General features: G+C 46.5%; 1 protein-coding gene across 1 annotated transcript in view; it reads right to left on the bottom strand.

The window, feature by feature from the left end:
- Positions 1 to 217: 217 nt before the first annotated feature.
- TF (transferrin) overlaps positions 218 to 11,161 on the bottom strand; it is a 32,709-nt gene continuing 21,765 nt past the window's right edge. The window contains exons 12-17 of the mRNA XM_012664067.1: positions 9,301 to 9,456; positions 6,369 to 6,510; positions 3,766 to 3,830; positions 2,737 to 2,921; positions 1,220 to 1,406; positions 218 to 425 (exon numbers count right to left, since the gene is read on the bottom strand). Of these exons, the coding sequence (XP_012519521.1) occupies positions 391 to 425; positions 1,220 to 1,406; positions 2,737 to 2,921; positions 3,766 to 3,830; positions 6,369 to 6,510; positions 9,301 to 9,456 (770 nt within the window). The 3' untranslated portion in view covers positions 218 to 390. The remainder of the gene's footprint in view (positions 426 to 1,219; positions 1,407 to 2,736; positions 2,922 to 3,765; positions 3,831 to 6,368; positions 6,511 to 9,300; positions 9,457 to 11,161) is intronic.

Here is an 11,161-nt window from a genome sequence, read left to right as displayed (position 1 = left end):
CAGACTTTCTCCAGACAGATTAAATTATATTTAAATGACTTAAATGCTTAAATTATATTTAAATGACTTGACTCTTGGGTAAAATAAAGTTTAGGGAGGGAAATTGAGCTCATCTTGTAGAGTTCTCAAAAAAGGTACAATTTCATAGATATTCAATTCAGAAGTACAATTCTAGTATAAAAAATAGTATTTTTCCAAAAACTCTGAGATCATTTAATGAGGTTTTCTGAGAAGACACAATAAATTTTATTCATTTTGATTTCTCCATGAGTTACAGCGTAGAATTGCAAAGATAATTCATGGTAAGCAGATCCACACGAAGACAAGTCAGAATGTGGACCCGCCCTACTTGAGGCTCCCAGCATCTGTGTGGTTGCCCACTTTGATCGGTTAATTTCTGTGGAATGTGCAGGCATCCAGAAGATCTGTGAAGCACAACATAAGAGAAAGACCTTTAGGCACTGCCAGTGCTTACTACACACAGTTCTGTTCCTATTTTCTACAAGTTAAGTGGTAGTGGATAAAGATTTTTTTACACACACATGCACACACACACACGTTCTCTTTCCTAACTGATATAAGTGCTTCCCTTAAATACCTGCATTTTCCTCTCCTGCTGCTCTCATCATCTCCAACACATGATATAATTCGATAAAAATTCAGGCACACTCCCGACAATTTGATTATCCCACCTGTAATTTTATTTCCTCAACTTATTTCTTTTTGAGGCAGCTATGCCATCCTAAGATATAAATAGCTAGAAAGGGCCTACTATAGTGCTAACTACGTTTTGTTTCCATTAATATTATTTATACATTTCACTTAAAATCATTGAAAATTGGTCACCTGTGGGTGGCATATACGTGTCATTTCCCCAGCTCTCTTCCTACATTGAAGTGAAAATGTGTACATTTTCACTTTATTAGCAAAAATGGAAATACACATGAAAACAAGTTCAATTTCTGAATAGTATCAAGTTCTATTGCACTCCCCATCTCCTTCAAATGATTTGGCCTTTTTTCTGATAGTGTCTTATACTGTGATCTAATTGAGCCACCCCATCGGTGAGTCTGAATCCTCCTTCCAGGCAAGGAGCGAAGCCTCCACTTCTTTGTGTTGCCATCAGCACTGGCCCAGGGTTTGGCACACATAGTCCTTGCTACAAACTTGTTTGCCTTGCCCCCCATGTTGTTTCTCCTTGGTGTTTCATTCTACTTACCAGAGGTTAAGCATGGTCTAAAGTTAGCAATAGCTATGAGATACCCCGGCCCTAGGTATTTTTCATAAGTTGTTTTGTCTTGAAGATTGGCCAAACATTCCGTGTCATCACTGAACAGCAGGTCCTTGTTTGAGGATTCAAACAGCTGGAACATTGCACATTCAAATCCGTTTCTTCCAAACAGCTCCTGTGTCAGACATACAGACAGTGAGTGACCCTGAGCTCCAGGAAGCCCAGGCTTGTGTATTCTTCCAGGGAAGACCTGAGTCTGTTGAATTGCTCAGTTCCAGCCCCTGGGAAACCTGGGACACAGCAACAGTTCAGGAGACACTGAGGTAAGGTGGCAAAAAGCATGGTCTCTGGGTTTAAATCCTGGCCCTGTCTTTTCCTTGTTGTGTGACTCCAGGAAAATTCTCTTCTGAGCTCAGTGAACCTCAGTTTACACATTTGTAAATGGGGATAATAGCACCAAGTAGTGAGAGGAAGTATGTAAAGCAACTGGTAAATAGAAACAGTTCCAGGTTTGCCACTGTACTACTATTTCACCAACCGCTGCCAGAGGTTTTCAACCTTCCGGGCCATACTTGCATGTCTTCCTGTGGCCTGGAGCCCTCACTGTCTTGCCTCTTCTATTCTCTGGATCTGCCCCAGGCGCCCTGCCATTCCCATCTCTTCCTTCTTCTCCTCTCTCTTCCTTTGTCACTTCCCTTGTGGCCAAGGTGGCAGCTTCCCTTGTGTGGGACTTGCCCCTTCAAAAGTCCACAACTGAGAGCCTCTTATTTTACCAGCACTCCCTGGGTCACTGTCCTTTAACTGAGATGTGTGGGTGGCATATGCTAAGACTTGGATTTCTCACTGGGGAACCTCCAGGAATGGGGTGTGCTAGTGCGAAAGGCAGAGAAAACTTTGGGTTTTTCTAAAGATTGTTTGATCTAGGAAGCCTGCTACTCTGTAAGATCAGCCCGTGCTGGCTGCCTGTAGAGGTCATAAGTTGTCTGAATGTTGACTTTTTAACTTTCACGAAGCCTAAGACAGTGCCCAGCCTGCCCAGGTTGAGGAAACACATTTTGATCCATCCATAGGTCAGTTAGAATAATCTCTATTCTGCTTTTCCCACATACAGCTCTGCCTAGTGTGGAGAGCACTGATTGAACTCCCTTACTTCTGTGCCTGAGGAAGAGAGAAAGGATTAACTCTCATGAAGTAATTGCACAAGCCCAAGAGGTGTCATGAATCTGCTCAGAGTCGAGTGGGTCTCAGGAAAACACTTAGGATGCCCACATGTCTGAGGTTTTCCCAGTCCACTGTGACATCCTAGACAGCCCCAGAGTAAGAAGTGAACACAGCCACCAGCTTTCTGCTTTAATCAGAAGCAGGGATGGGAGAATCAGGTTCCACTGCCCAGGGAGAACATGTGACTGCGCTGAGGTATGTCTGTGCAGCTCCACGGGTGAACCGAGCACTGAGTCGTGAGGGAGGGAGGAGGAGTGGGGAAAGGAGGCCGTGGGTGCCCATACCTGTTGGTTGAAGAGTATTCTGCGAACAAAATCTGCCTTGTCTTTCCTCGAGACCACAGCACGATTTGGCACTACAGCCAGGTGGCAGTTCTGAACCTCGGCCACAGGCTTCCTGGTACCATCAAGGCACAACAACTCAAAGTCGCCCTGCTTCAGACCCTCAGCCCACGCTTCATGGTTCCGTCCTGGGAAGAGAAAGAAGGTGAATTAGCCACAGCTGGTGGATTTTGTCAAGGGGTCCTCACTGGGGGAATGTGACCAACCACCAGTGCCTAGAGTCACAGAGATACAGATAAGTAAAAGAATAAATCTTTTAAAATAAAACAGAAGAGAAAAATTCATAGACTCATAAATCCATAAACCTTTCTGGCTAGTGTTTTTTCCATCCTGTTAAAGGCAAAGATTTGTTAAACGGGCCTGAAAAAGCCCTAGCCAGAAAGGAAAAGATTGACAAGTTGAACCATATTAAGATTAAGAATGTCTACTCATTCACTGAAAGACACCATTAGAAACACGAAAAGGCAAACCATAGACAGGGATATTTTCAATACATATGGCCGACAAAAACTTGTATCCAGAGTATATAAAAATGTCTATAAATCAGGAGAGTCGGCCGGGTGCAGTGGCTCACACCTGTAATCCTAACACTCTGGGAGGCCGAGGCAGGCAGATCATTTGAGCTCAGGAGTTCGAGACCAGCCTGAGCAAGAATAAGACCCCCATCTCTTTTTTATAATTTTGAAAATTAGAAAAAAAAGAGAAAAGAAAAAACAAATCAGGAGAGTCAAACAAGCTCTTATGTACTGTGGTCTCTGTGTGTTTGTCAGGTGGGTTCATGGTCAATGATAACCAACCCCATCGAGTCTGACCAGACATGAAGAATTTTCTCATTCCCTAAACTAAAAATGTTGGGACCTAAGTCACTAGAGTCCAGTAAAGTTAACAATCCCCAGTTGCCTAAATGAGGGGTGATTCTACATGGGAGACTTCGACTTTCCCCAGACAGGACGGGACGGCGTGGGCACGTACCGTCAGTGTTCCGCAGGACTGCGCGGTGGTTGACAAAGGCCACGTCTCCCTTCTCCACCAGACACCTGCACAGTGAGTGAGGGGCAGGTCAGCAAGGAGGATAAGCAGGAGCGGGAGGGGGAGAAACTGAGCGGGAGACACGGAGGCTCCCACCCCTTTCACGCTGGCCCAACACTTCCACACAACACCTGCAAGGCCCACGCTATCCCTGCGAATTACAGGGGGAATGTAATAGGAAGAGAAAACTGCCTACTTATTTCTATTATGCATAATCATTGTTCGGGTCTGTCCTTTAAATGTTGATCAATTTCTCCAGAGGCAGTATGTGTGTTCTATGTTAATATTAACAGGGATGACTCTCTGGTTGGATCAAAACTCACAACATCAGAGATTAAAATCAGCATGGAAGATGTGATTTTGTAGTTTTATCACACTCATATGTCTATGCAGTATTAATAAAAGTGAATATACATCACTAAACATTTGTTCACCCTTTATCCCATGAAACATGTTTCTCTGTGTCCAAGGTGCATTCTTTATGAGAAATGTTGAGCACATTAAAAATCAGTTTTGTGACATTGTGTCAGTTTGAAATGGCTAGTAATTGTCAGCAGCATCTCCAGTTTTCTCTCTCTCCTATCTTCAGGTCCCTCTATACCTAGCTAGGGTCAATCACTCCCATTCAAGCTTCCTAAGCTCTCTACCTCTTTCCTTTGTGCCCACTTCATAGAATCCCACTCCTAAATGAGCGTGATCATCTGTCACAGGACAAGGTAGACAGAAAGAAATCTTCCTGATCCTTAACTTCACCTTGGTGTTCTTGCCTTCCTTTCTCTGTTCTAGACCAATGGTTCTCAAAGTTGTAGGCTAGGGACCAGCAATATCGACATCAGCCGGACACTTGTTAGAAGTGCAGATTCCTGGGCTGCACCCAGACCTGCTGGGTCAGGAACTCTGGAGGTGGGGCCCAGGAATCTGTGCCTTAACCAGCCCTCCAGGACACTCTGACCTGTGCTCATGTGTGAGGACCACTGCCCAGACAGCCACCTCCCCACTCTGAAGAGCGATAGCTTCAAAACGTTTCCCCACTTTCCACAAACCTCTGCCTGTCCACATCCACCTCCCAACGCTCACACACCATGACATGTGCTCTTGCTTCCTGGAGAACACACAGAGGTCATTAAGGGGCTTTCTCTCAGCATTCTTCTGTCAGATCGGCCAGCCAGTCCCCAGGGCTCTCTTCTGCTGTCCAGGCACAAAGGAGGGAAGGTCTCTCTCCTGGGTCTCTGCATCCCAGCCCTGCCCTGCAACTTTCTGCGGTAGTTATACTCTTTCTCTCATGTAATTGTAACCTGTCCCTGTTTGCTGGACTCTTTTAATCAGCATTCATGTGACTTTTCTTTACAAAAAAAAAAAAAGACAATAAGTCCTGCTTTGATCCCACACTGCCCTGCAGGAAGAGACCTCTCTACCCCTCTCATTGAAACACCTAAAGAGGTCATCCTCACTCAGCCTTCCCACCAGTCTCCTGGCCCTGGCTGGTCCAGCTTCCAGGACCAAGGCATTATTAAATGAGCTCCTGCCAGGGTCACCAGATCCAGGGGCCAGCTCTCAGTACTCGTATTATTTGCTCTCTCAAGTTCATTCCTTCCCCAGTGATTTGAGATGTCACCTTTGTTATAGACCAAACTGTTCTATGTTCATGACTCTCTTGCAACTCTATTGTCTTCCACTTATTTGTCATTCTTGCACTTAAACCATGCTGCATTGATTTTTGTAATTTGAGTATTGTAATTTTTGTATCTAGGAAAGCAAAATTACCTTTGTATCATTTTTTAAAAAAAATTCTTGGCTCTCATTTGGTTCCCAAACATTGTTAATTTTTTGAGAATTGACTCCTCCCACCCAGCCCCCCTCAGTCCACTTGGTTGTAGTAGAGGCAGCCGTCACTTTACAATATGACTTCACTGAATGAGTTTTGGAGACAAGAAACTTTCACCCAGACTGGCTGACAATCGCCTTTCCTGAGAACTACCATGCTATGGTCTGTGTTTGACTGCTCTTTATAACTGACGAGCTGTAATGACACTGGGGCTGCTGGGCGTAAACACTTCCCACCATGTAGACTACGAGACAGAAAACCACCCTGCAGGGAAAGAGAAAAATGGAGATGTGCAGAGAGAGACAGACAGGAGAAAGGGTGTGTTGCCTCATACTGACAAATCACTCATTGTCTCCCTGGAATTCTGATTTAACTGTAAATCCTGAATTTTATCTGGTAACACTACCCTTAAGCCATCTTGGCTGGCTCCTTAGGCTCAGGTGTTAGCCCTCACAAGGAGGGAGATTCCAGACCATCTGTTGAAATATCCCCTTGGCATAAGCTGCTTCACGTGAGGTTTTCTCACTTGCAACCAAAAGGGTCTTACTCATTTTATTGGAGAAAAGAGACAGGAAACAAGATAAGTAGATAAAATAGGAATTTGCAGTGGTTCTGGTTCCTAATTCTGGCTCTTTCTAAATGCAGCACCCAGATGCTGGGATGATGAAAAAAGTGAGAGAACAAGAAGTTCACTGGGTTGGTGCAAAGAGAAACTGCTTGCCTGAAAGCCCCACTGGAGCCGTAGTATCTCTCGCGGCTGCTGGGAGCACATGTGTGTGCGGGGTCGCTGCTGCCATTACACAGAGCACAGAGAGGGCAGTCCGGTTTAGACCCGGGGGCACAGCTGCTGCTGAAGAACTCATCTGCGAGGAAGGACAGCCAGAGGTCAGCTCTTCCTGCCTGTGTTAGCAAGAAAGCCTCAGATTTTGTCCCTAAAATTGCCTGAAGCCTGTAAAGACACATTTAGTTATTTAGTAACACATCATTAACAGAACTTTATGGAATTAAAAAAAGGTTTCAGCTGGAGCAAAGTAAAAGAAACTGACTCAAGTTGGAGAAAGGGTGTGTGAGCTCACAGAAGTCCACCCTGCCCCAGCTCAGGGCAGTGGTGTCAAAGTGTGGGTGCAGAATTTAACCCTAAGCGAGTGGACAAAATGGAAGTCCTGGCTGGTTGAACCTATACCACATGTTCTCTGACCTCTGCCGCCCTTGTCCGTCTTTACAAGGTTTACCATCTTGGCTTCAAGTCCAGGAAGGGCCCGCGGAGGCACAGCTGCCAAGCCCTACAGTGAGCTCTAGGAGATCAGGCACAGCCCCTGCCCTTGAAACCTGTGGCCGATGGGGCGACAGTAACCCACCAGTGCGTTTGTGTTTCCCTCCTTGCTCTAGGAAAAAAGAATACGATTCCTACAGATAAAGGAACCCTCTGCAGCCCTGGGAGTCAGGGAGAAGCCTCAAGCCGGGAGATGAAGAGTGAGTAGGAGTCACTCAAGTGAAAGGTAGAGGGAGAAAAGCCTTCCAGATGGGGACCAGCATCTGCACAGGCCTGTGTTGGGTGGGAGCAGGGGCAAGGCACAGAGAGCTTCTTGGAGGCCATCGGGGCTGGACCATAGAGAGGAAGGTGGTGGGTGGGGAGGGGGAAGGGTGCAGACCACACGTGACCTTTTACTCCATTGTGTAGATTTTGTTCTTTATCTTTAGAGAAATGAGGAGTCTCTGAAGGGTTTTAGACGATGCTGGGCCAGAGGTAGTGGGCAGGAGACAGTGAGAACTGCACTTTGCACAGTTCGGCCTGGCAGCGGGGTGGATGGAAAGCAGGGTGGATGTGGAGTTCAGGCGGCAGGCTACTGCAGCCGTCCAGAGAGATGAGGGCAGCTCAAACTAGAGGGGAGCAAAGGGGAGGGAGAGAGGCCGAAGGAGGAGAGGTTGACATCCTGGTGACGGATGGGAGTGTGGAGGATGACAGCGAGGCTTCCAGCAGGGGCGAGTAGATGGACTGTGGGATGCTCCACCAAGCTAGGTAGATCTGGAACAGGCCCAGGCTCGGCAGGGATGTTGCATTCAGTTTTTCGATAGCATGAGCTTAATGTGCTTTTGAGATGTCCAACCAGAAATGTCAAATAGGCAGTTCAATATACACGAGTCTGGAGGTCAAGGAGAGATCTGTGCTAGGGATAAGAACTTGACAGTTACCAACACACAGACAGAATATTAATAGCGAGAGCAGCCAACGTTCACCTCGTGCTTACGGTGTGCCTCGGCCCAGATGCACAGCACTCCTGTGGTTGGTAGTTGAGGCCGTAGGCATGGGTGCAAGTGCTTGAGGATTGGGTTTAGATTGGGCGGAGAGAGCTGCTTGAAGCAACTCAAACATTTCTTAACCAGGTTGGGAAAAGGGGACCTTGAGGGCAGGAAGTACCGTTTTGGGGAGATTTGAGGAAATGCTGCTGGGAGGTCATTGAGGAAAGAACTGGAACATGTCTTCCCATCTGAGCAACACGGACAATGGTTCAGACAATGCTTTGACACATCTGGCAGTAGGGAGGAGGAGAGAGAGCAGGCAGGAGCTGGGGGACAATGTTGGGAGAGGGGGAATTTTTAAGGAAGGAAGACATTGCGTGTGTTTACACACTGAAATTGTTGGGTACACCAGAGGGAGACGTAATAACTGAGGGTATGAGACTGTGGAGGGGGCAGGGGAGTGACCTGAACCTACGTGTGGGTAAGCAGAGGACTGTCTGGGGAGGGAGGAGGCTGCGGAGATGCAGCCCTCGGGAGGCCCGCAGCCTTCGGCAGCAGCAGCGGGATATTGAGGGGCACCTCTCTGATGGCTTCAGTTGTCTCTTGCCAGTGCAGGCAAGGTCATCTGCTGAGAAAGGTGGTAGGTGGACGTGGGTTTGAGACGTGTGGACAATCAGGACACAGGATAGTTGTTGGGAAGGGTGACACGTGGAGCAGAGATACTCTGGGGGCACTTGTGAGTGTTGGGGGCCCACCGAGGCCAGCGCCTGAAGCATTCCAGTGAAATGAACAGCTCCACCGCCCTGGGACGTTCTCCAGTCATGTTCACCTGCTCAGGTGCAGAAGAGAGCAGGTAACGGGGTTCATGCAGGGATGGGATTCGTCAGAGGGCTGGGGAAAGCAGAGGAGCAGGAGCCCTTAGGTATTGGCAAGAGCACAGCTGAAATGACTCATGTGAGCATCTAAGAGAGATGAGGATGGATGTGAAAGATACAGCACTCAAGGACTTACCAGTGGAAGGTTTTCAATTAAGAAGGTAGCCAATTCAGTTTATATGTGAAAACAATACACACACACACACACACACACACACACACACACACACATGTGCACACACACATGCACCCCACTCTTGCTTTGCAACCCCAGGCTTGTTCCCTGAGCCATTTGTGAGACGTACAGAACAGGGCTATTTCCCGGAGATCTGCCCTTTGCGCCGAGGCTCTCCTCTCAGGAGCAAGGGGGTGAGGACCTGTTCAAGCAGATGTACTGCTCACCCACAATTTCTGTCAAACTCTTCACTCTACCGCCCATTTATGGCATTTCTTGCCATTCATTGAACTGAATTTTTTCCCTACCCAGGCACAGGCAAAACGAAGGGACTGCCATAACTCCTCCCAGAACACACTCACCAAATTTACAGGACCCGGTTTGATTGTATATTAAACCCATGGGGATGTTCCAGCCTGCCGAAGTGCCAACTGCAGTGTGGCAGGACTTCTTGCCTCGAAGAGAGTTCCAGGTGACATCAGCATCTGATTTCTTAACCACAGCCACGACAAAATAACCTTGCAATAGAGATAATAAGATGCAATTTCTTCTTTTTCAGTTGGGGGTAGAGGGAGGAGGAGGAAGGGTGGAGGATCAAGTGGGATCTGACCAGCCTCCTGCACCAGGCCATTCGATGGCCTCTCTGTATGGTGGATAATGTGAATTGGCATTCTCCATTTCCATCCCTCTTCTGGCTGGAGACGTGGAAACTACACTTCCAATCTTTTCTGGCAGCTATGTTCTTAATGTAAATTAGGGTGTGTGAGATTTGGAAGGTGGAAGTGACACAGGGGTCCTTTGCCTTCCCCTTCCCCTCTTTTCTTCTAGGAAACAAAGTCCTGGAAATGTTAGGTCCCTGTCCATTTCTCCAGTACCCTTCTTCATCCTAGGGAATTAGAGGCTATTGCAGCAGGAACAGCCTCTAATCAGTTCTGGCTTCCTGTCCCTGGACCACAGTGACAGGCTGTGTCTCAGACTCACTGTACTAGTGGAGGTCTTGGATGTAGTCGCTCTTCTAGGGAGTCAGTTCTGTTTCGTTCCGGGTGGGAGTTATTCTAGGAACCCAGTGTCCACTTTTTGTTAACATTTAACTCACTATATTAAATCTCTTCCTGCTTAAAATAGTGCTTCATTTCTTCACTGATCCCTCACTGATGTTCTCTGCCTGGCAAGTATGTATGTATGCATGTATGTATTTTGAGGTGGGGTCTCACTATATCACCCTAGGCTGAACACGATCTCCTAGGCTCAAGTGATCCTCCTGCCTCAATCTCCCGAGTAGCTGGGACCATGGGCACCACAACTGCATTCAGCTAAATTTTTTTAAAATTTATAGACATGATCTCACTATGTTCCCCACATTGGTCTTGAATTCCTGGCCTCAAGGGACCCTCCTGCCTCAGCCTCCTGAGTAGCTGGGATTGCAGGTGTGAGCCACCACACCAGACTTGCCTATCCTTTCAAGCAAATAGCAAGGCCATCTCAGAGAAGACTCAGCTGGCAGCAAGTATGGTCTTTCAGGAAAAAAACCCTGTACATTTATATATATATACTTATAGACTATATATTTAGAATATATATGCATATATATACACAATATACATATTTATAAATATATACATTATAAATTACACACATATTATTGGAAGGAGTGCCAAGATACAATTTTAATACCTCCAGGACCCTCTGAAAATGTATTCCAAACTGCTTCTGCTAGCCCCTGCCTGCCACTGTCCCTGGGGGGCAGGGGGAATCTTGAACTTCTCATCTTACTCTAGCAGAGGACCCTCCCAGTAGCTATTAGTATTAGGTGTTGGGCCAAAAAGACTCACACTACTGGTCCCCAGACACGTCTACATACGTAGACCCACATATATTTACATACACTCCGTACTTTTTCAACAGAATCCTGCTACGCATTCTTTTCTGCGAGTTATTTTATTCCTCCTCAATAATATATTGTGGACGCCTTTCTGATTCGGTAGAAATAGACATGGCTATCTCATTCCGTGTTGGTCGAATCTAAGCTATGTCCTATTGTATGGATGCGTGGTATTTTACAATCTTCCTACTGGTCGGCATTTACATTGTGACCCATTTTTGCCCGACTACAGACCACTTATCCATATGGATCTTTTTACATGTGAGTATGCACTTGCTTAAGTATTTCTGTTGAATAGAAGTTCAAAAGAAAGAGCTTTAATGACTTCTTTTTTAACGTTT

Source organism: Propithecus coquereli, unplaced genomic scaffold (assembly GCF_000956105.1).
Source record: "Propithecus coquereli isolate 6110/MARCELLA unplaced genomic scaffold, Pcoq_1.0 Scaffold12, whole genome shotgun sequence".
NCBI classification, from domain to species: Eukaryota; Metazoa; Chordata; class Mammalia; order Primates; family Indriidae; genus Propithecus; species Propithecus coquereli.
The sequence above is the reverse complement of the archived record's forward strand: the minus strand, read 5'-3'. Positions and strand labels throughout refer to the sequence as shown.